Below are 26,523 nucleotides of genomic sequence, written 5' to 3'. Positions count from 1 at the left end.
CATGTCAATTTGATGAAGATAGTGTATATGCCAATTCTCATGAAGTAAATGTAGATGTTATGGAGGTTGTGGTATCATGTGGTACATTTTCATTTCCCAAAGGTTGTGGACACATGTGGTACYTAAAACATTCATGGATACCACAGTGATTAATGTGTCTGCCAGCAGTTTGGAAATGATAATGTATCTATGCAAACACATGTGGTACCTATAATTATGTTAACATGTGGTACATATTACTGTGTTGTTTGCATAGGTACATTTTCATTTACCAAAGGTTGTGGTTTCGTGTGGTACCTAAATCATTCATGGATACCACAATGATTAATGTTTCTGTGCAAACAGTTTGGAAATGCAAACATATGTGATATCTATGTCTGTGGTAAGATGTGGTACATCTTACTGTTTTGAATTTACATATAAAAAAACAACGAGTTTTTGATGATGCAAATGTACATCAGATACTACGGTGTCAGATACATACGGTAGCATGTACTCCTCAAGTCCAATGRTTATCCTTGCTTTAAGAGAACAAAAACATGATTTTAAATTGATTCATTATTTAAACAAGCAGGAAATACTTTGAGCCATTATGGAAAGCTAATCTAATTTTGCTCTTTTTTATTATCTCATTAAATATCATTAATCTAATTTGACCATTTTGCCCTTTTTTATTATCTCATTAAATGTCATTAATCTAATTTTRKAATCACATTAATTAAGATTCTTTTCAATTTTAACCATTGATATTTAAGATGTGTGGTTGAGATTGGTTCTCACAGTTACCACAAACAACTCAGTTCTCATTTGATTAAGCCCCTATATATATATATATATATATATATATATATAGAGTGAGAGAGAGAGAGAGAGAGAGATACAAGAATGATACATATTTAAGAAAATAACCAAATTACGTAGAAAATCACATGTGATTTTACATTACCGATCAAATAAAATGTGTGGGCAGTGGGCTACGGTCGCATGATAAGGTCGTGTGAATCACATGTGATTTTATACATGATGTTAATGTAAAATCACATGTGATTCGGCTACTTTCCTAAAGTATCATTCTTGTATGAATTTTTAACATACATACATATACATATATACATATATACATACATATATATATATAGGGTTGGGTTCATGTGAGACCAAGAGTTTTTCGTGAGACCCGTAAGACCAATTTATGTTCATTGATCAACTTTATAAGTTAAAGATCTAATGGTCTAAATTGCACGGTGGCAATTTTGTAATTATTGAGAAGTCTCATGGCGTTTGTGAATGTTCAAATCTGACGATTGTAGATCTAATCCAAGAGTTAAGAATTGATCTTGCGGGTCTCACGAAAAAGGTTTGATCTCATATGATCCCAAGTCTATATGTATATATATATATTCGATTCAAATTGATTGTAAAAGAATGCATTTATTCATAGGCCGACCAACCAAAATAAATGCATGTCCCTACATTGACTTTCACGTGTTGATGTCTCAAAAATTTAGAAAAATAACACATACTTCAAAATCATATGGTATACATGCATGTGGCATGCCATTCCCATAACTTCATGTCCTCCATTTTCATGTTATATGCAAATACACTTAGAATATCTTCCCATTAATTAATGCTCCTACTACGTCACACATTACATTTAATACATCTTACACACTTAAGGGCAGTTTACCAAACATTAAGTACTTACTGGTAAAATTTAACACTATTATTTACTTACTGAGTAAGATTTTAATCCATCAAAACGACATCGTATGCAACAATTTACCCGGTAAGCGCTTACCATGGTAAGAGTCGTCGCCCACACTTACCGAGTAAGACTCTTGGTCCTTGTCTCGTTCTTACCGGGTAAGATTCTTGGTCTTTACCATATTCATACGGTGATGTAATGTTACTTGGTAAGGCACTTACCCGGGTAAGCGCTTGGTAAACGGCCCCTTACTCACCTTTTACCTACAATTAATACACCAGATTTTGTCTGTTTCTTGTAATACATTCGACCATATTTGTAACGTAAAATAGTCGTTGTAGATTCAACGACTGGCTTCATGTTACAGTTACTAGAGTTTTGATTTTGATCTGTATAGTAATACCGTTGAAATAAAGTTAGATCATTATAGATCCTTGTATTACTTATACTCTTATATATATAACAAGATGATAGCACACTACAACAAAATCGGGTTTATCAGACATCAAATTTTTTAACAAACCACTTTATAAGACTTGATTTACCAGACAAAAAAAATAAAATGTCTTATCTGAAGGTGTTGTAATAAATTTATATGACGTTTTAATAGGTTTTTTATGACACTTATAATATAAATCGTTCCAGTAGCAATTTTTTAGGACATTATTTGAAAAAATGTCCTATAAAATTGTTAATATGATGGTTTTGTTTTAAAGTGTCCTAGAAAACTTGTAAAAACGCCAAAAACACTATCAACTTATTACAACTCCTTTAAGTAAGATGTTTTATATGTTGGTCTTATAAATTAAGTTATATAAAGTGGTTTATTATGATACTTAGAGGTTGTTTATTTACCTCTTAATAGTTCCATTAAGAGACAGTATCTGAATCGCTAAGAGGTGAATCTTGTTTAGCAAAAAAAAAACTTGTCTATTAATGATTCTAAAACCCTCTGAATGATTTTGTATCTTGGGTCCCTCTTAACCATTTAGCGCCTTAATTTCATTATGAACAATCATCAAACAATTATATTTCGTTTTGCATTACATAAAAAAAACCTCCTAATTAATTATTGTGGCCTCTTAATCATATGCATTAAATCATTTAGCAACTATCAAACATTCCCTTAGAAATTGATGGTATCCTATAAATCCAATTTTGTTATAATTATAATAATACAGAAGAAAATAATCTTAAACATAACACAAGTTACATTGATTTATTAAACATAACACTAAAACAAAGGCTAGAAAACCTTAGATTTTGGTAGCACATATTGATGATACAAGATTTTATTGTTGTTTATCCTATTTATTTATGTTCATGAATTCAAATCACCCAAGTTTACAAATACATATTACGCTCACAATAAATATATATATATATATATATATATATATATATATATATATATAATTCAATATTCCAAATTCCAAGATCTTGAAATAAATTTTACGTAAAAATAATACGTACAGACATACAAATTCAACGATCTGCTCAATCCATCTCGAGTATTCCTGATCCGTGTGCCACACAAAGATAGAAGGAGCGTGATGCTGAAGTCGGGTTCATTCACGGCTTTTAGCTTCGGTCTTGCATTTGTCCATTGCTATTGGTGCTGAAATTTTGATTTGAATGGGAAATCATTAGAGTTTTCTTGAGTTCAATGTACAAATAGAATCGATCTGATTATATATATATATATATATATATAGAGAGAGAGAGAGAGAGAGAGAGAGAATCAAATGAGAACATGACAAAATAAGAGAACACAAAAATGGTGGAATAACATGTGATTTTACACTAAAATCACGTATAAAATCACATGTGATTCACACGACTTTAGTTGCGACCTGACGTCGCATGTCAGGTTGCCCACTCACGCTTGTGTTGACCGTGTTCCGTAATCACATATAAAATCAATTGTGATTTACATGTAATTTGGTTATATTGTTGCTCTTATTCTGACTTTGTTCTCGTATGGATCTGACTATATATATATGAGCAGGTTCAAACGGAAAACTAAACATTTTACGAGAATGCAAGAAGTTTCAATATCATATGTGATTACAAGCATGATACACAAGCTTAATATATATGATTAAACACATGTTGCATTGACAACACGTAGACAGTTAATCTTAAATGATTGAACACACCCAAAAGAGTGTAATTATATATGATATTGAAACTTTTCACTTTCTCGTAAAATGTTTCACTTCTGGCATGATTCTTCCTTGATAAATGTATATTATTAACTAATGGAAATCTTTGTTGTGTAACTGACCGAGCCCGATAGCTTCCTTTCCTTTCGTTATACGTAAACGCTTGCATGAATCAACGAACATCCTAACAGAAAATAAAGCAAAATAAATGTAATTACTAAAATATTTGATGTTATAATTCGCTTATATCCTATTGAAAATGATAATTATAATGATTATTATAGCGATACTGATATTGATACTGATAGTGACAATAAAAACGAGTAATTACTCCCACGGAACATCACCGACGAGCATCCAGTCCCCATCTTTGTCCTCATAAGAATTGTTCAAAAGATCCATCACTTTGCTTTCATTCATGAAATCCTTCAACCCTTGTGATCCACAATTACCTAAAGTAAACGGTTTTATATTCATAAAAATCAAGAAGAAAAAGGTTAATTCATTAGTGAATAATTAAATAAATAAGCTATTCATTAGTGAATAACTAAATAAATAAAACTATTCATTAATGAATAAATGAATTACCAATAATGAATGAACTAAACATGTTCCCTAAGGCATCAGAGAGATCTTGATAACTTTTGTACATTTTCAGGTCAACTTTACGAAGGTAAGGAGCTCCATCCATGCTCACCTTCACAAACGCCGCCCCACCGCCGCCACCACCGCCACCGTTAGCATCCTCATGACGGCGGAGACAGCTTTTCTTTTGGACTGACATCATGTTTTTCCGGTAAGCTCTCACCGGTGGCCAACCTACCACTTGGGTCCTAAATAATTGAAGTTATTACATGTTTTTTGTTATGGTTTTTAGTAAGAAATCAAGTTAAAATTTTGAACTTACTTGGCGGGAGGGTCGCCGGAGCAACCACCATCAACTCCGTCACCGCCGGCAAACAGATTTTTTTCTGTATCATTCTTGTTTTCTTGATCATCTGATGATAATTTCAGCTTCAAATCCATGATGGTTTCATCGTATCCTCTCTTTCCGTTGACATGCACCACCGCATCTCCGCCTTCACTGGTCTTGTTTCCACCTCCGGCACCGCCGCCGCCGCCCGGCAACCCTAGCCTTAACTCCGTCTCGTCAAACGACGTCGTCATCTCTCTCTCTCTCTCTCTCTCTCTCTCTCTCTTTCTCCCTTGATTGTTCTATTGAGAAGAAAATGAAAGTGAAGATTTGATTCAGAAAATAAAATGGGTAATAGGATTCGTACTAAAATTATTATATTATAATAATATAAAACAAAAACAAAAACATTTTTTAATTTCAATATAAAATTTTTTATTGTTTTAAATAAATATATTGTTTTTTTACTAACTTAAAGGGTCGTTTATAAAACTCTTATCAAGTAAATGTTTATTAAATGTTACTTATCTTACTGGTAATTTTGTGTGATTAGATTTTTCTGGCTGCTTTCTAAGGAACTGAGATTAATCGAGGTGCGCATAAGTTGGTTTAGCCACATCAGCATGATAACCGTTTATCCGGGTACTTAAATGTTTAAAACTTTACATCTTAAGTACCAAAATAAAAGTTTTGAAAGTATGTTACCAAAAATATGAATCAAGTTAAAATACGTTGTTTTTTCATGCAATTTATCTAAATATATATTTTTTCAAAAAATATGTTTCCCAAAAAAACTTTTACTAAATACTAAATAAGCCTAAAATAATACAAAATAAAAATATATATTAATAGTTTGAACATGTATTTATTAGTTTCATAAATCATAGTAAAAAAAGTAGTAGTAATATAAAGAAAGGTCCATAACAAAATAAGGCAAAAATGGGATATGTTTGGTCCATTTTTGTTGTGTTTATAATAAAGACATCAACTCTAAAGTTATAATGATTAATAGATAATATCGGAAAAAGTTTTTAACTAAAAAACGACGATTCATATGTGAATTATTGAAAAAATCTCAGTAAAAATACATATGTCAACTTATATAAATAGTTTGTTGAAGTACTTTTTAAAGTATCTCATGGCCCAATTATTATTACAGCGTTCTCTACCATAGAATTCGCCCTTCGGGGTCAACCCGACGGGTTTTATCAAGAAGGCAGCACAAAGGAGGCTCGAGGGCTTGTTAAGGAAGGCGGCAAGGGCCGACGAGGGGGGGGGGGGAACGACAGACCTTTTCTGGTCCCCCTGAGTTGGGGATTGCTTGTGGTAGGGGTGTGCCATGACGAAACAAGGGAATGAAAGATCGCTTTGCGTTGGATAGTTTATTAACTTTTATGTGTAACAGCTTGCTCGAAAATGGGCAAGAAAGCGAGGTCTTCAGTCAAGTAGTTCAGGCTAAAACTAGCTGATATAATATACATCTGGTTTATTTACTGTAAAGGGTATTTTAAATACGTTTTTAAATAAAGTTTGATGCATTACAACATCTTTGTCGCTATGTTATTTTAAAAAAATTGGGAATTTGAAAAAAAAAATGCTCCAACTAGGGGGACTTATATGTAATCTAGATAAAAGGGGTTTTTATTTATTAACTTGGATATCCAACTCGCTATGCTAGCCAACTAATCTCAAGGTAACTGTCTGCTTTGCAGATAGCTCGGAGTCATCGCATTTGAACCTCCGTGGCTACCAGAGAGTTTTTATTTCTCCTTGGATTTGAATCTGGGACCTTATGGTACTTTTGGCATTTGGAGTCAAGCTGAAACCAATCTGACACCACCCTTGTGGTTAGGGTTTTTTTTTACTTTTACATCCTTAGTCCCTTCAGTCATTTGTGACGGATTCGTTAAGTGGCGCGGTTCGTTTTGACAAAAAAACTCCCTTGCTTGACAGTCATTCCCCCTGTACATTGATTGCTTTGTTACCTGTAGTTCTTGCAATCATGTTACAATGATAACAATGGTTGGTGGTTTTATTAAGTATATTTCAATTTCTTTTTTTTTTTAGTTTAAAGATAAAGCACTTCACCTAAATGTGAATTTTATATATGTTCAAATCAATTCATATAGAAGAAAATTATATAAATAAAATAATTGTATAATTGCTATTTGGTTCGCTAAGATCGAATCCAAAACTTACCTTTATTGGTTAACCGAATAACCCAAAAACTGTTGTGATTCGGATACAGATTTTCTTATAGACCCTTAGGGACCCCAGTCACCTGAGCTTATGGATTTGTCACTGACTCTAACAGTTATGTTAAACTCTCCTATAAAATAAAGAGAAAAAGAAGATAGAATGGATAAATCTTTAAATATATATATATATATATATATATATATATATATATAGGGATGTTATTCTACACCCTTTGCCATTCCTACATCCTATACAACCCTCATCTCAACCATTCAAGTTTTAATCAATTAATTGTTTCCTAATATAAAGTATTAATCATAATTAATAAACTCTATTCATATTCCATAAATATTCAAATCATAATAAATGAACTCCAATCATTTCTATAAATATCTCAATTAATTGGGTTGCAAAGGTTGTACAAATGCACAAGGTTGTAAATATATATATATATATATGTATATATAATATGAGGTTTAAATCATTTGAGGACCAAAAAAAGGTTGACAACCGGGATGACCATTTTTAATCATTAATTGAATTTAATCTATGACTATGAAAAACAGATGACATTTCTGTGAACTTTTTGAAATTTGAAATTAATTATTAAATAAATGATAAGTTGAAAGGGGAATTCTCGGCATTTAACATCCAATCCATAGTCAAATATATTTTACAAAAATGTAAGTTTTTTTTATACGTTACCAGTAAATAACATATATTTGAGAAGGTAAACGATTGAAAATTAAACTAATAATGCAATAAACTAATAAAATACAAAAGATATTTATAATTAGTGAAAACTGAAATATCTTATTATTGCATATAAATTATATCGCATAAAATTGAATTAAAATAAAATAATAGGGATTGATCTGGTGTATCCAGGTGTATCTCATCCAAATATGCATCCAAGAGTGGAGATTCCTTCTTACGTTTTTCACCGGAACCCAACCCTAATTAAGGTTATTAGTTTAGAGTGGTTACATGGTTGAGATTGGTTGTCAAGGTTCTTAACTTTTTTGTGATTCTCATTTGATTACCGTCCATATTATATATAACATAATTGTTGCATGGCGAAAGATCGTATGAGAATGAAAGTTAAGATGAGAAGCATAAGAAGGATTCTGCACCCTTAATCACCTTTAATCTCAAATTCATCCATGAATCACGTTTGATACAGGGATGCATCTCATCCTAATATACATCTAAGAATGAAAATCTCTTCTTACGTTTTTCACTTTAATTCTCCATTTCGCTAGAATTCAACCCAAATAAACAAAAAGGTGGGACCTAGTGAGCATGTGGTGAGATCAAAGGGGTGAGGATGTCCCACGAAGTGGGCATGTGAATCTGTTAAAGGAGGTGTCACCTAGGGCTCAAACCCCTTTCCATGTGCGCCGCTATAGGGTATCCCACCTCCCCCCTGTTTTAAATCTCTCTACTTGTTAGATGTGTACTTTTTCTGAGGTGGTGTACAGGATTTTTATCTGAGTGGGAGTGTTTTTCAGATAGATTAAAGGTCTGTAAAGTTATTTAATATTTTTTTAGACATATTCCATCATTTTGAAGGGGGTTTTGGTTTTTGTGTTGATTGCGATATATTTTTCGGTTTTTTGATTGATTTTGAAAGAGTTTTTGTGTTTTTTGGTTGATTTTGGGGGAAAAACGGGTTTTTTGGTTATTGTTTCATGTATTTTTCTAATATCTTGAATTACTCATTAAAGTTTAGCGAGTACATCTTTCATAACCTAAAAAAGATTCTACTTGTGAAAATCGGTTGAGGGATGCATGGGATCCTGCTGGGGCTTTCATAGGTCCGATAGTTTCGATTTCAATGTAGGCTTCAAGTTGAAACTTCACATGTGATTTTACCAACAATCATTACAAGAGTGTGCAGATGACATGGCTTGCGACCTTAGGTCATGACAAAGTTGCATGAACTACATGTGATTATGCATGCATGTTTAGTGTAAAATCACATGTGATTCGATTGTTTTCTTATTCTCTTATTTGAATATTGTTATCGTATGAACTTGACCATATATATAGGGACAAATTGAAACGAGAAGCTAAACATTTACGAAAATGCGATAAGTTTGAGTATCATGTATGATTACACGCATGATACACGAGTTTAATCGTATATATTTAAATACATGTTGCATTGACAACACATAGACGCTTAATCATATATGATTAAACATATCAAAGAAGTGTAATCATATATGATATTGAAACTTCTTGTCTTCTTGCAAAATGTTTAATTTCTCGCGTGATCTTTCATCTCTCTCTCTCTCTCTCTCTCTCTATATATATATATATATATATGTGTGTGTGTGTGTGTGTGTGTGTGTTGTAATGCATCGTGATACACCTCTATTTTGTCTCCCTCGATTTTATTTTTTGAATTTGTGTGGTTTTGAGAGAGCTTTCTGTTGGTTATTAGTTTTATGGAATATTTTGTTGTATTAGTATGGCTCAACGTTTATCTTGTATTTAAACATATTTATCAGTTGGTAACGAGTTTGTTTTATAAAGTTCGAATGTACTAAAAAATAATATGTATGTAATAATAAGTTGTAAATATCGTATAATATAATTAAAATATCGTATGACCGAAATTTTGAAGTTGAAAAAGTATATATCAATATGGTATTAAATTAAAGATAATCAAATATTTATTGATTCTTTGATTAAAAATTAATTATATTTATGATAATTTAGATTTTTTTTTAATTAAGATAAATATGTAGGGTTCTGAACCATGATCCATTCACATGAGTTCTCAAAAACCGTTCAATCTTCCATTCTTAAAATTCATTAATTAAACGCTTATTTAATAAGCGTTTATCAGATTATTTATCTTACTGAATATGGAAAAGACCGAGAATCTTACCTGGTAAAAATGATGATAAAGATTAAGAGTTATACCCTCTAAGTGAAGGTAAATTGTTGCATATGATATCATTTTGATGGACTATAATTTTTCTTGGTAAAAAGTTAAAATATTGACTCTTACTGGTAAGTGCTTATCAGATAAGCGAGATCATATATTTATATTTTAAATTATTTTTTATATTCAGATATTTCAGTAAACAACATATAATCAAAAAAAATTTGATTAACCTGAATATCCAACCCGCTATGCGAGCCGACTAATCTCAGGGAGACCACTCGCTTTACAGGTAGCCCGGAGTCACCACATTTCAACCTCCGTGGCCACAAGGGGATTTTTGTTCTTCCTTGGATTTGAACCAGGGACCTCCTAGCACTTTTGAGTTTTGACCTTTAGAGGCAAGCTCAAACCAATCAGATATCATCTTTGTGGTTCATAATATCAATGGAATTTAGAAAATGATGTTTCACATTAAGGTTTTATTCTCGAATTTGGTAGGAGAAGAAAATGAAAAATATTTTTCTTATTTGTGTTCTCGATAGTGAAGGAAAATAAAATAAAAATATAATAAATTTTCATGGTTTTGAACAGGAAAAAAAAGAAAGAAAGGAAATGTGTCATTTTTACAAATATACACTTTAAAAATATGCTATTTATTACATACGGTTGGGTATATTTGTAATTTTAATAATCTTTTTATAATTCCTGTATTTTCAAGAGCCTCTGATGTGTAGTTCGTTTGGAAAAGGTATGAATGACTTTGTCCAGATATAAGATAGGTCTCGGGTACGATCTTCGGCCTTTCCGCTGGCCTCAGCTGTTGAATAAGCCATAAAATGTTTCTCACATCAGTGTTCTTGGAGGTCGGTTCTATTAAGATCCATCATTTATTGGTAAGGGAAACAAAGGTTGTCTTATGAGAGACTGAATACCTCTTTATCAGACGCGTTCTGAGACTGTAAGTTTAGGATTGGACACATCGAACATATCTGGTACGGTTTAGTTTATGATGTTACAGATGGTACCAAAGTCGGGATTCAGACTAGTGTGTCAACAAGGACGTTGGACTCCCAAGGGGTGGAATGCAAGAGCGTCTCCAATCGAACGTTCTTACAAGAACCTCATTTTTGTATTGTTGTCACCTCACTCGCAACTCATCAAATTAAGAAAACTCATTTTTGTGGGTCCCGTATATTTTTTTTTCAACATTAATAATTATTATAAAAGTCAAAATAATATATATAAAAAACTAGAAAATTATCACTTCACACAAACGTAATAGTAAGAACCAAAGTTTTTGTACAAGTTTTCAAAAGGGGGTGAGATTCTTATAAGAACTCTCTGTAATGGTTGTTCCTTCTAAGACCCTACATCTGTTAGGGAAGGGAACAAAGTTTACCGTAAAAAGGACTGTACACTTATTCCATCAGACGTTTTTTAAATCTGTGAGTCCATATTGGACAAAATAAATAATATCAGTACGATTAGCGTGGAAAATTACAGATTCTGTATCCAATCGATTAGAATTACCAGTAATTAACTTTTTATTTAAATAGTAAATAAATGAATAAAATATGATAATGTATGTGAAGGAGACACTAATAGCATATCAAGGGGTTTGTCTCCTTGTTGGGGATTTTAAAAGTGACTCATAATCCTTTAAAATTGTGATTTTTAAAAGATAATATATTTTTTTGTGGTTAATGATTATATATATATATATATATATATATATATATAGGGTTGGGTTCACGTGAGACCAATGATTTTTCATGAGACCCGTAAGACCAATTTATGTTAATTGATCAACTTTATAAGCTAATAATCTAATGGTTTAAAGTTGTACGGTGGCAATTAAGTGATTATTGAGAAGTCTCGTGACAATTTTGTGATTATGAATGTTCAGATTGTAGATCTAATCCAAGGGTTGAGAATTGATCTTACGGGTCTCACGAAAAACACTTGATCTCACATGATCCCAAGTATATATATATAAGTAACAAAAATCCTAAAAATATATGATTTTGATATATGTTATATCTAACACTTATATTATATTTTTATTAAAATTGGATGTTAAAAGTTAAAATCTATGAAAATTACATTTAGGAGTTGTTTATCAAACACTTACCCGATAAATGTTTACCGGTAAAATTTAATATTATTATCACTTACTAGGTAAAATTTTATTCAACCAAAACGACATCGTATGCAACAATTTACCCGGTAAACGCTTACCATGGTAAGAGTCGTCGCCCTCACTTACCGGATAAGACTCATGGTCCTTGTCTCGCTCTTACCGAGTAAGATTGTTGGTCCTTACCATACTTCTCTGGCGAGGTAATGTGATTTGATAAGCGCTTACCCGTGTTAGTGTTTCGTAAACGGCCCCTTAATTTTAACAGTTACTTTATTTTAATAACTATAACATCAATTATATTATTAAAATATTTAATACATTTAATATAATTCTGTTTATCTGTCCCAAACATTTATTTTTTATACCTCTTATTGGTGGAATAACATTAAAATATTATTTCTCTCTCCTATATATGGTTTTAGAAACTTCTTCAAATTTAAAGATTTTCAACATATCCCTTATTTTTTTTATTTTAACATAGCTGTTAAAGCAAAAAAAATTGCTAAATCTCCAAAGATTTCTATTTAGCATACATAACTGGTCATTTAGCCTAACCCTTTGTAGATTACTGTTAATTATACTAGAATGGTACTCGCGCAATACAACAAGATACATTTTTTATATTAATATTTCGTTTTATTTTTTGCATGTTGATATAATATGATTTATGTGGCTTTGAGAAAGATAATGTTTTTTCTTTGAATAAAAATAAATTTGAAAAAATATATCGATATTAATATCAAATTAACTATTTAGAAGTTCTTGTTTTTTATATAATTTATTTAATTCATTTTTATTATAATTTAATTTAGATCTAATAGTGAAGTGATTTATTTTTGACTTAACAATAAATTTTTTATAAAGATAATGATTCTGTTAGAACTCGATAATTATCCTAATTATATTTTAGATTTTTTATATTTTAAAATGAGATGTTTATTTTCTATTTGATTATGTGTATCCGCAGTTAATTACACGAATTCAAACATTAATTGGTTTTTAAGAGTTTTTGTCAAATACTTTATAATATAGTATATATTATTAAAATATTTTATAAATTAAAAAAATTAATTCCTCTATATTAAATATTTAATTTCAAAGTTTTTATTGATGGAAAAAATCTCTCGTTGTTGGGGAGTTTTTCAAATCTGGAGTATTCGTTAGTGCAAAAAACTTACTCGAAACCCTAAAATCGTAATTTTTTCGATTTTTAAAAATCAGTTGAAGATACACTAACTGTTAGTAGCCCATTCCTCAAATGAAGTTTTTATGTGTTCCCTATCTACCAAAAAATTTATCCCCTACAGTATCGTCACTGCAACAGAGTTTAACCACCAAGTTCGGGAAAGATGCAGTCATCGATTCTCCCGAGAGGCCACGGGAAGAATTGCTCAGATACCAGTGAGTGTGTTTTATTGGTTAATGAGTTTGTTTTTTTGTTTTTATATAACATCCATTTTTTTGCAGAACAACTTATAGCAGTTCTTATTTAATCTATAACATAATTTAAACAGATATTTATTGATGGAACAAATTTCCATATAACCAGCTACAAGAAAAGGGGCCTACACAAACGACGCTTGTAGCAACAACATTCATTTCGTCGATGTATGCTTTTCAAATTCACAAAAAATACATTCGTTGTTTGCCATTCATTGTTATAAGCAAAACCATATATGACACCTGTTATCGTAGATCACAATGGAAATGTCGGGTGTTATCCTCCTCTGGGTCCATGTATGATACCTACAACATGTAGCCTTTCATCCATTTAATTTGCTTACATCGATTTTTTCACCTTGTAACGTTCGCCTACTGACCTCCCGTAGAACAAGTAGATTTGGAGACCATATTATTTCATATCACATTGGATTCTGACAGAATTTAACCAGATTGGATTTGACATACTACATTCCATTTTGCCCAACCAAACACTTGGTCAAACTTGATAACATTGCATTCCAATTCTTTTTAGATTCCAACTCATTTGATGAATTACATTTCTTAAAAATAATATAATAAAAATATAAAAATTATCAACGTCGATCCGATAAACAGTTAATCAATCATGAGTATGAGCCCATAAACGAACATCCCTACATCGAAAAGTTATTCGAGCTCGAGCATGGTATAATTTAGTCGAGCTCGAATAACCTACCACTCGGCTTGACTCTTTTAAGAGCTCAAATAACCTACTACTTGACTCGTTTACAATTACAATATCGCACCACAAACACCCCTAAAACCAGATACTGTTATCTTTGGGAAATTAATAGAATTAGCCATTTTCAGGAATCAAATTCATCTCTTAGTTAGTTATCTCCCGAATATTCAAAAACATCACTACCTCTGCAACTGGCACCTCCATGACTTACAGAGGAGCTAAAAGACAAAAAAAAATGTTCACTTTTCACCTATTTGCAGAAGTGCCACTTGCGGGCCTAGATGAAAAGTAATATTTATTTATCTTTTAACTCTTCCGCAAGTCACGTAGGTGCCACTTACATAAATACTGATATTTTTAAAAAAAATTCCAAAAATAGAAGATGAATTTTCATGATTTTTTTATTTTTTTATTTTTTTTAATAGGAGGGTGCAAGTACATGTGTAGATGGTTGCATGTGAACAGGGTACAAATCCTAAAAGTAGGCCAGCAACAGTGGGATGACACTGACGTGGCATGTTGTAAGTGGATGGAGGAAGTTTGACTGTAGATGATTGTACTATATGCATAAATAGTTGTACGTGTGATTGGACTTGGTTCTAAGAAAGGGAACATAAAGGTCGGCCCACTTTCACATACCAAAAAAAGTCCAACTTCAAGACCCAGCTCACGTGTGTCTCTGGGCCCACCTTTCACATTCATCATTTAATGCCTTGCACGTGTGCCACCTCACTATTATTTTATCAATTAAATTAAATAAATAAATCATAAAAACACCAAATAATATCTTATTTTAAATGATTAAAATTTTAAACTATTTTTTTAAAAACAAATTAGGGGTGTTTATGGTCCGATTTAATCCCCAAATCACAAACAAACAATAATGATGGTTTACAAAATTTTCAAACTGAGCGGGCTTGCCCACAATTTGTCAAACCGATCAAACGCGGTCTGGTCTGACCGATTTGGTCGGTGTGGACTTCTTATGAGCTTTACACTTAAAAAAACCATAAACCACAAGGGTGGTGTCCGATTGGTTTGAGCTTGAGATCCAAAGAGTAAAAGTGTTAGACCACTCAAACCACCAAAAACGGTCTAGTTTTACTTGGTTCGACCGGTTTAAGCGGTACAATGGTTTTTTTTAAACCCCTAGAAAAAAACGACTAAATATTCTCATTTTGAATGATCAAGTCCCTAAACTATTTTTTAATGAAAACCCATTAAACATATATATATATATATATATATCACTATTTATAACATTTTAAGTTGTTTTATTACAATGAATTATATTATTATTACTGTACTAATAAGCGAAAGATCGTGTGAAAATGAGAGTTACGGTGAGAAGCGTAAGAAGAAATCCGAACCCTTGATCACTTTTCATCTCATATCCACTCATGAATTACCCTTTAGAAATAAAATTGATCTAATGCATCGAGTAGTGTTGACGTTCAATTAAAATTGATACAATGGTAGAGATTTTTTCTTATGCTTCTCATCATAACTTTCTTTTTTATCGGAACCTAACCCTACTATAATAATAGTATTTCCATTTTAAAAACGTATACAAGTCAAACCAATCGGTTTTGACTTTTGACTCGTTACTCAAATTTGTCTGATGTGTTGATTTTGACCATTGTAATTTATCGAAAATTATTTTGTATGAAAAGCCAAAACTCTATGATTTTAAAATAATTTGTACCAATCAGGTTTTTTATTTATTTATTAATTTTGAATTTTAATATTAAAAAAAATATAGTGATTTAACTTCCAAAAGTCGGAATATCAAACGAATTGATAGTTACCTTTTTGTGAAAAGTGTTAAATTGTAGGAGAAAATAATATAATTTAAATTGATTTTTATTTTGGATAATGTATTTTTAAAGAGAGAAAATTGTACTAAAATGGAAACAACTTTCATTTAATTTTTATTTTGAGAAACCAACTTTCAAAATCATCATTTTGGGAAACCAACTTGCACCTGATTCCTATTTTGGGGAACTAACTTTCAAAATCGTCATTTTGGATAACCAACTTGCATATGATTTCTATTTTGGGGAACCAACTTGCAAAATAATTATAGAAAAAATAACTAAAATTCGTTTTTTTCCAAAATTTAATGTAATAAAATCTATTTTTCATTTCAAATCTCGTTTTTTTTTTAATTCAGATGTCAAATTAAACTTTAAAAAAATCCAAATTACCACGATAAAAATTATTTTTTACTAATGCAAAAAAAATCAATTTAATAGAAAAAAATTAATTTTATTGCATTAATTTTTAGAAAAAAATTAATTTAATAAAAATTATGTTCCACTTGATATCTGCATTAAAAAAAAACGAGATTTGAAATGAAAAAATAGATTTTATTGCATTAATTTTTAGAAAAAAACGAATTTTAGTTATTTTTCTATAATTATTTTGCAAGTTGGTTCCCAAAAATAGGAATCAGGTACAAGTTGGTTCCCCAAAATGACGATTTTGAAAGTTGGTTCCCCAAAATAGGAATCAGGTCCAAGTTGGTTCCCCAAAATGACGATTTTGAAAGTTGGTTCCCCAAAATAAGAATCAGGTGCAAGTTGGTTCCCCAAAATAAGAATCAGGTGCAAGTTGGTTCCCCAAAATGATGATTTTGAAAGTTGGTTCCCAAAATATGAATTAGGTAAAAGTTGGTTCCATTTTGGTGCAATTTTCCCTTTTTTAAACTTTAATTTTGGTATCTAAGATGTAAAGTTTTAAATATTTAAATTTCCGGGTACCTGATTGAAGACTAATTTTAGATTATAAAGAAAATGACTAATTTTAGATTAAAAAAAATTATGTCACTAACCATGTCAGCAAATAATACTAAGTTGGATACCACACCACTCGTCACATCAACATGATAACATGTTAATGTTTCGACTGGTTACCCGAGTACTTAAATGTTTAAAACTTACATCTTAGGTACCAAAATGAAAATTTTGAAAATACGTTACCTAAAATAAGAATCAAGTTAAAGTACTTTACTTTTTCTTACAATTTGCCCTTGTGAAAAAAATTATTCAAAAAATAAATTTATTAAAATAGTCAATTTTCAGTGTTGGTTTTACTTTTCTAGTCATTTTTTTTTCATGTTTATCAAAATAACCATAGGTTTATAATCACCCATATATGTAATTGCGGACTCAACTAAACGACAAAAAAAATTACATTTTCGACAGTTTTGGACTTTTGGTCCCACATCTAACCGTCGATAACTTTTTTTTTTGTCAATTTCTGTTAAAATAGAGGTATTTTAGTCATTTTACTAATTTCTTAATTTTATATTAAAATAAAAAAAACATATTATATTTTTAATTTAAATTGCAAAACATAATAAAAGAAAAGAAAAAAGGTAACCACCACCGTTTTTTTTTTACAATTTACGATAGAAATTATAATATGGTTTTTTTATTTTAATATAATCAAATAATGAAAATGTCTAAAATATTCCTCGTTCAACTGGATATAACGGAGATAGTTAACGACCATGCATTAAATAGAGGGACCAACTATTTAAGAAATGACAAACGTGAAAAATCAGATCCGAATTTTTGAAATTCAGATAATTGAAAATTGTAAACGTTATGGACCAAAATTGAATTTTGATCTGTAAAATAATATCAATTAAATGATTTTCCATATTAAATTTATTACATCATAAAAAAAAACATAAAAAGAAATGGACATGTTTTCAAATTTCAGTAGATTTATCAAATGAATTGGTAATGAGACCAAAAGGTACAACTAATGTTCCACGTGGTACAACAACATAATTGAAGGTGGGGTATGCAAAAAGACATTTTTACCCCCAAAGTTTCTTAAATTAAGTAGTGGGCCTTCTTCTCCTTGTATTTATGGGCCCAATGTGGCCCACATTATAAGATGAATGAGCTGGGAATTGGCCCATGGACTTTACTTAGACAATGGGCCCACAATGGCCCACTTTAGCTTGACCAATCCCTACATTTGTATTACCATTTATACCCCCACAATTAGATGCATGTTTGGCCTTAAATTGATTTGTTTATATAGCTTAATGATATAAATGGAGTTATGATTTTTGTTTTATTATAAAATATAAAGCAAGGAAACAGACGAACTGAATCGGTCCATAACAGACTGATACGATTAATTTTTTAAATAAAAATACTGCAATCTGTTGAACTGATTTGTTAACATTTTTACTTTTAGTTTTATAAACTAGTGTAAACTGCAAATTTTTTCTTTGTGGTTTGTCGAAGCAAACACTTTCTGTTCCTGAAGTTTCGAATACTAGTGGTCATCAGCATTTACAAAAACAGTAGAATTAAATCCCTATTTCTAACAACTGTTAAAAAATTATCTGACTTTTATATATAATCAAGAACACATGGTTTAAATAATTCATAATTGCCAACATATTTCTAATATACAACTTAATAAAGAAAGATGGTATACAATATTCTATTATTCTTAAATGCTATATTTGAAATTTAATAATTAGAATAAGAGTAAATTACACCTTTGGTCCCTGTAGTATGGTAAATGTTACAAATTTTGTACATGACTTTTGTTTATTACATTAATGGTCATTGTAGTTTGCAAATCTTTACGATTTGGTCCCCATGCCAATGGTCATTGATGGAGGTTGGGTGGCACCTTGTATGAGTAACGCGTGTGGGCATTTTGTTCTTTTTACTATTTTTATTATATAAATTTTAATATACACATGCTTAAACGTGAATCCATTAATGCAGCCCCACTAGTGCCCCCTTTTAAACTGTTCTTCCCTAATACATCACCGACACATCCCTTCGACCACCACCATCAATCCGTCCCTTTTCTCCTCCTTATCAAACCACCATACATGCCAAAAACCGCTACTTTCTCTTCAATTTGTTTGCAAGAAACAAGAAAAAAAAAGGTAAAAGCAGCTGTAGAAGGAGGACTGTCATTAGACCATAGTGAAAACTGTTTTCTCTTTGAGATATGCCACTGGTACTAGAGGTTTACGTACTCAGTGGTCGTTTATTAAACACTTACCATGGTAAGCGCTTACTGGTTCAATTATCTTATCGGGTTAACATATTAAGGACCAAGAACCTACCCGATAAGAGGGAAGATAAAGGATCAGAAGTTTTAACCAGTAAACGCTTATCAGATTATAAAACGTTTACCACTAATCCATTTTAATGGCCGAAAATGTTGTTCCACGAGATGAGTGATAGTGGTGACTCTTGTTGCTAAGCGCTTATCCATAAAGCGTTTGATAAACGACTCATTTAATCCAATATCACTGCCATTTTGTAACCAGAATTTGACTTCAATCAGTTATTTTGCAACCATTAAAGCCCTACTTCATATTTCCAGAAAACCACTTGAATTTTTCCAGAACACTTTGAAAAATATGAAACTTTTTCGATGGCAAGGTAACAAATCCAACTTCCACCAAATATCAATCATCTGGATATGATGTTAGTCCAACAAATTTGACATGCGAAACACAGAGAACAGAAAATTAAGAAACCAAACAAAAAAGAAAATGTCCAAAAAAGGAACCTTCTTGGAAGACAAAAAAGAACACCTAGATTGAATTGCACAAGGTTTTCCACTGAAAACCAATCATATTTTGGAAATTCATGTCAACACCACCAGCAATTCACCGTCCAGTAATCAATTATTGCCTACTGTAAAGGTTCATTGGGAGGAGGAGCTAAAACACAAAATTACTAAAATACCCTCACGTGACTAACAACCAGTAAATATTCAACTCATGGACTTAACACTTGTTAATCAGGAGGACTAAATCTGTAAGTATCGGCAAACTATAGTACCAGAAATATAAATAAACCAACCATATAGACTAAATCTATAATATTTACACACCACAAGGACCAAAAATGTAATTTATACAATTTGAAATAAAAAATGATAAAAAGTAATTGATGCGGGGTTCCACCAATCAGAGTCCACACATGGGCAATGTCACCATCTTCATCGACAAGATGGGGGCCGCAATCACATGGTTTTCTTCGCATTGAATGGGTCCATGATCCAACGCTCAAGATTTAATATCTAGAAAGCAAAAGATACAGCGAATCAGAGCCGTTAGTTGGGAGGACCACAGGTTTACATACAGGCTGTCTTGTTCCTGTTCCCTATTCTAATCACAGCTGACCCAAAAATGCCGGTGATTGACCAACATCTCTCGGTGTATTATCTAACCGATTGTCGACTCCGTTGACAACTCACTCGCCCACTCTCTTTAAGGACGTGCCTTCTATTTTTACGTCTTGTAACGTATTTGGCTAAAATTTTTAAAACTATTAAAATTTTTTAAATTCTTTTCATATTTGAATTCGTGTAATTAACTGCAGATAAACACAATCAAATACAGGATAAACATCTCATTTTAAATATAAAAAATCTAAAGTATAATTAGTATAACCATTAAATTATAACAGAATACTTAATTATAAATTTTATAAAATTTATAATATTAAACAAAAAATAAATTGTTTTATTATTAAACTTAAATTAAATTATATAAAAAATATATATATTATATATTATAAATCATTTGACAAAAACTCTTAAAAACCATTTTTTATACGTAAATTATTATTTATTAATGCATATTACTTAAAACTCAAGTTTACAAGTAAATTGTACGTAGGTACAACTTATTAAAGTTTCATATCTGAATTTGTGTAACTAACTGTAGATAAACACAATCAAATACAGGATAAACACAATCTAAAATATAATTAGGATAATTATCGAGTTCTAACAAAATAATTAATTGTTATCTTTATAAGAAAATTATATTATTAAACCAAATATAAATTACTTCGTTATTGTACATAAATTAAATTATAATAAAAAATTTCACAAAAAATGAGGAATTTTAAATAGTTAATTTGATACGAATATCGGTATATTTTTGTTATGCATAAAGTACTGTATATTGATGCATATTACTTAAAATTCAAGATTACAAGTAATTATGCATAAGTACAACTTATTAAAGCTCGATGTTTGAATTCGTATAAATAACTGCGGAAAAACACAAACAAATAGAGGATGAACATCTCATTTTAAAATATAAAAAATCTAAAATATAATTAGAATAATTATCGAGTTCCAACAAAATAAATAATTATTATCTTTATAAAAATATATTATTAAACCAAATATAAATTACTTCGTTATTGTACATAAATTAGATTATAAAAAAATTGAATTAAAAAATTACACAAAAAAATGAGGAATTTCAAATAGTTAATTTGATACTAATATCGATATATTTTTGTCAATTTTTTATGATATCTTCAAACATATATTTTATTCAAAAATAAAAACATCATCGCTTTCTCAAAATCACATAAAGCCATATTATAACATCGACTGAAATAAAAAATAAAATGAAATATTAAAATCATGATTTATCTCGCTGCATTGCGCAAGTACGCTTATAGTATTATAAAATATTTGGAAAAAAAACATTTTTTATATATGAATTATTGTTTATTAATTTATATTACTTAAAATTTAAGATTATAAGTAATTTTGTGTAAATATAACTTAATAAAATTTTAGTTTTAAATTCGTATAACTAACTGGAGATAAACATAATCAAATACAAGATAAATATATTATTTTAAATATATAAAATCTAAAATATAATTAGAATAATAATTGAGTTCTAATATAATACTTAATTATTATATTAAAAAAAATATTATTAAATCAAAAATATAAAAAATGAATTAAAGAAATACATAAAAAACGATAAATTTTAAATAGTTAGTTTGATATTAATATCCATATTTTTTTTTCAATTTTTTATGATATATATTCATATTTATATTTTATTAATAAATAAAAACATTATCGTTTTCTCAAAACCACATAAAACTATATTATAACATCAATCGAGAAAAAAAAATGAAACATTAAAATCAACATGTATATCGCTGCATTGTGCGAGTACCCTTCTGGTATCTATATAATGTGTTTGGATTAAACTTTTAATAATATATTTAATGATGCATATTACTTAAAAATCAAGAATACGAATAATTTTTGTATGAGTATAACGTTTTAAAGTTATATATTTGAATTCATATAACTATCCTATAAATATAATCAGATACATCATAAATATCTTCTTTTAAAAAATAATTAATCTAAAATATAATTAGGATAATTATTGAGTTCTAACTGAATATTTAATTATTATCTTAATAAAAAATATAAAATCTAAATTAAATTATAATTAAAAAATTGAACTAAAAATTATCTTTGTAAAGAACATTATATTATTAAAGCTAAAATAAATTACTTTGTCATTAAATCTAAATTAAGTTATATTAAAAAAATGAACTAAAAAATTATATACAAAAAACGAGAACTTTTAAATTGTTAGTTTGATATTATTATCGATATAAATTTTTATGGGTTCTTTAAATTTATATTTTATTTAAATAAAAAAAACATTATCATTCTTTTTTAAAATCATACAAAATTGTATTATAAAATAAACATAGATAAATAATAAAAATAAACATTAAAATTGAGATGTATCTCGCTGCATTAAGCGAATATGTTTCTAAACTTTAAAAATTTTCATTACTCTCCCCAAATTTCCGAAAAGTCACTACCTTCGCAACTATCAACGCCTCAACTTACGGAGGATGTAAAAAAGTTCTTAACATGGTCCGCAAGAGAATGTAATAATTACATATTCTTAAAACAACGAATGATCGTATAAGAATAAGAGTTAAAATGAGAAACATAAGAACAAATATATGTACCTTGATCACATTTAATCTCACTCACACCCCATTATACTCCATCCGTCTTAAATATAGACGAGTGATGCATCTTGATGCATTTTATTACTGCTGATCTTCAATTATGATTGATCCAAGGATGAAGGGGTATCTCTTACTATAATTTCCATTCTCACTGGAACTCAATCATTTCTAATACTACGAGATTGTTTGTTTACCTTTTAATAGTTCTATTAAAAGACAACTTCTGAACCGTAAGAGGTGAATCTTGTTTGGCAAAAAAAAATCTATCTCTTAATGGTTCTAAAACTCTTTGAATGCTTTTGTATCCCGGACATCCCTTAACCATTCAGCACCCTAATTCCATTATAAACAATTACCGAACAATTATATTTCATTTTGCATTATACCATGAAAGCCTCTTAATCATTCTGACAACTTAATCATTCTATATCAAATTATTTAACAACTACCAAAAAGCCCCTATATTTGATTGTGCATATATATTTTGAAATGAATTAAAAAGTAACTATTTTACTAAATGTTTCAAATCATTTTTACTTTGACATTGGGTTAAAAACATTTTGCAAGACGACGTCGTTCGGGGGCGCGTGTGTAGTGTGAGAGTGGGTATCAATATTCCAATGTTATGAATTCCATTCACAAAGAGAATAAGTCAACTAAATCATGTCCCAACCCTAAATCTTTTATATAAAACTTATCTTCCATCACAAACCAACCCACAAAACCAATCAATCTCCTCTTCTTTCTATCCAATTCCACTCGCCGGAAAATCAAGAAACTCGCCGGAAAAACCATCCAACAACCCCTTTTTGCAATCCTTTGATCGATTAATTTCAAGAATCAGAGATATGGATCTTAATTTCGAAGCAACCGAACTAAGATTGGGGTTGCCGGGATCCATCGACGACCAGCCGGAGATTAAAACATCACCTTCTCCGGCGAACACCAACAAAAGAAGTTCATCAGAAATGGGTTCAAGTATCTCGGATGCAAACGATACTTCAAGATCCCCCCCTCCCGCCAAGTAAGTTACAAAACCCTACAACATCTAAACAAATTTCACACCTAAAAAACACACACAGAACCTCATTTTTTTCTCAATATACGCACACACACACAAGACTGCAGATTCGGAGATCGATTCATATACTTATGTAAAACTGTCAACTGGGTTTTTCAGGGCACAAGTTGTTGGGTGGCCGCCGGTGAGATCTTACCGGAAAAACATACTTCAAGGGAAGAAAACCGATGAATCGGAGCTGGGTTGTGGGATATACGTGAAAGTAAGCATGGATGGAGCTCCATATTTGAGGAAAGTTGATCTGAAAATGTACAAAAGTTATGAAGAACTAGTGAAGGGTTTACAAACGATGTTTAAGTGCATTATAGGGTTGTACTCAGAGAGAGAATTAGGGTACAACCATGGATCTGCATACAAACCAACTTATGAAGACAAAGATGGAGATTGGATGCTGGTTGGAGATGTGCCATGGGAGATGTTTCTAAGTTCTTGCAGAAGGCTTAGAATCATGAAAGGATCTGAAGCTATGGAGGGTTGATCATGGAGTTGATGAAGAGGGTTTTGTTTTTTATTTTCAAGAAATGAAACCAATCACAATATGTAAATATGATCATGTAATTTTTTTTGCATCTACATGTTTTTATGAAAGCAAATATATATGAATACTTGTTGAAATTTTCAAGATTTGTTCTTTCATGGTTTTGATTTGTTAATAATATGTACAGATGAAAGGTCGTCTGAGAATAGGAGTTAAGGTAAGAAACGTAAAAAGGGATTTCAACTTTTGATCACCACTTATATCTCATCCACCCATGAATTGCGCTTGCTACGGGACTTGACTCTTTGTATCTCATTAGTGTTGATCTTTAATTGGGATTGATCTAAGGATGAAAACCTCTTCTTACAATTCTCATCGTAACTTTCATTCTCTCTGGAACCCAACCCTGTATATACCAATCTATTTTCGTGAGAACATTTTTTTACACTTGAAACTTCACATCAAAACATTGTGAAGGTGAAAAAAAGGCGAACATTCACAACTAAAACACCGTGAAAGTTATGTTTACAATATTTTGCTGTGAAGTTTTGAGTGTAGATAAGTGGTCTTACGAATCTCACGAAAACATGTTGGTATCGTATGATCCTAAAGTCAATAAATATTAAAAGATATTTTAAATATTAAATTAGTCAAAAAAATTTGGTTGAATTATATTCCAAAAGCAAGCACCATGTGTTTTTCCAAATTGAAATTATATAGACATGGTTTTGGAAGATAATAATCATTTAAAAAAATAAATAATCATGAAAAAATAGGTAAAAAATATATTAAAAATATGGTGTGATATTTTTTATGTGGATTTAGTTTGATTCGGTTTTTGTTATATTTTGTTGATTTTCGATTTAAGCAAAAGAATATCTTTGTTCTTTTTTGAAATAGGATAAATTGCATAAAAAAGTAACGTATCTTTATTTGATTCCTAATTTGGGTAACGTACTTTCAAAATTTCTATTTTGGTACCTAAAATATAAAGTTTTAAAATGTAAGTACCCGGGTAACTAGTTGAAGCATTAACTTGTTATCATGCTGATGTGGTATCCAACTCAATATTATTTGCTGACGTGGTTAGTGACATGAAATTTTTAATCTAAAATTAGTCTTTTTCTAAATCTAAAATTAGTCTTCACCCGGTTACTCGGGTACTTAAATGTTTGAAACTTTACATGTACCAAATGAAAGTTTTAAAAGTACGTTATCCAAAATAGAAATTAAGTTAAAATACGTTATCTCTTTGTGCAGTTTGCCCTTTAAACTAACCACATTCTTGTGTATATATAGAGATAAGGGGGAGTGTGTCACATTTATATAAAAACAATACCAAATAAGAATATAAGAATAATGATTAAATCATATGTGATTTTACACTAAACTCACATGTGATTTTATCACGTATGATTCATGCGACTATGGTCGCAACCTAAAATCGCAGATCACGTCGTCCACACATCCTTACTTTGACCGTTAGTATAAAATTACATGTAATTTGAATTTGATCCGACTGTTTTCATGTATTATTATATGATTATTATTCTCGTTTGAATATATATATATATATATATATATATATATATATATATATGGTTGAGTTCATGTGAGACCAATGATTTTTCGTGATATACGTAAGACCAGTTTATGTTCATTGATCAACTTTATAAACTAATGATCTAATGGTCTAAAGTTGTACGGTGACAATTTTGTGATTATTGAGAAGTCTCGTGGCAATTTTGTGATTATGAATGTTTAGATTGTAGATATAATTCAAGAATTGAAAATTAGTATTACGGGTCTCACGAAAAACTTTTAGTCTCACATAATCCCATATATATATATATATATATATATATATATATATATATATATATATACTAAATCTTAAAAGAAATAAAAATTCTAGAATAAAGTATATGAAAAAGTAAAAGGATTAGCATAA

At 30.2% G+C, this 26,523-nt stretch overlaps 2 protein-coding genes across 2 annotated transcripts; one reads left to right on the top strand and one right to left on the bottom strand.

Moving 5' to 3' along the window:
* Positions 1 to 3,154: 3,154 nt before the first annotated feature.
* LOC112517989 (auxin-responsive protein IAA16-like) lies at positions 3,155 to 5,040 on the bottom strand. Its single transcript, XM_025125464.1, has 5 exons — positions 4,781 to 5,040; positions 4,462 to 4,706; positions 4,205 to 4,325; positions 3,996 to 4,057; positions 3,155 to 3,326 (listed from the first exon to the last, which is right to left on the bottom strand). Exons 1-5 carry the CDS (start codon positions 5,038 to 5,040, stop codon positions 3,277 to 3,279), a joined length of 738 nt encoding a protein of 245 aa, XP_024981232.1. The 3' UTR covers positions 3,155 to 3,276.
* An 18,693-nt stretch (positions 5,041 to 23,733) lies between these two features.
* On the top strand, positions 23,734 to 24,716 carry LOC112517935 (auxin-induced protein 22D-like). Its single transcript, XM_025125364.1, has 2 exons — positions 23,734 to 24,037; positions 24,194 to 24,716. Exons 1-2 carry the CDS (start codon positions 23,862 to 23,864, stop codon positions 24,570 to 24,572), a joined length of 555 nt encoding a protein of 184 aa, XP_024981132.1. The 5' UTR covers positions 23,734 to 23,861; the 3' UTR covers positions 24,573 to 24,716.
* The last annotated feature ends 1,807 nt before the right edge of the window (positions 24,717 to 26,523 follow it).

The sequence above is a fragment of the Cynara cardunculus genome (assembly GCF_001531365.2).
Source record: "Cynara cardunculus var. scolymus isolate 2C chromosome LG 9, CcrdV1, whole genome shotgun sequence".
Taxonomy (NCBI): Eukaryota; Viridiplantae; Streptophyta; class Magnoliopsida; order Asterales; family Asteraceae; genus Cynara; species Cynara cardunculus.
Note: the sequence above shows the minus strand (reverse complement) of the source record. Positions and strands in the feature narration are given on the sequence as shown.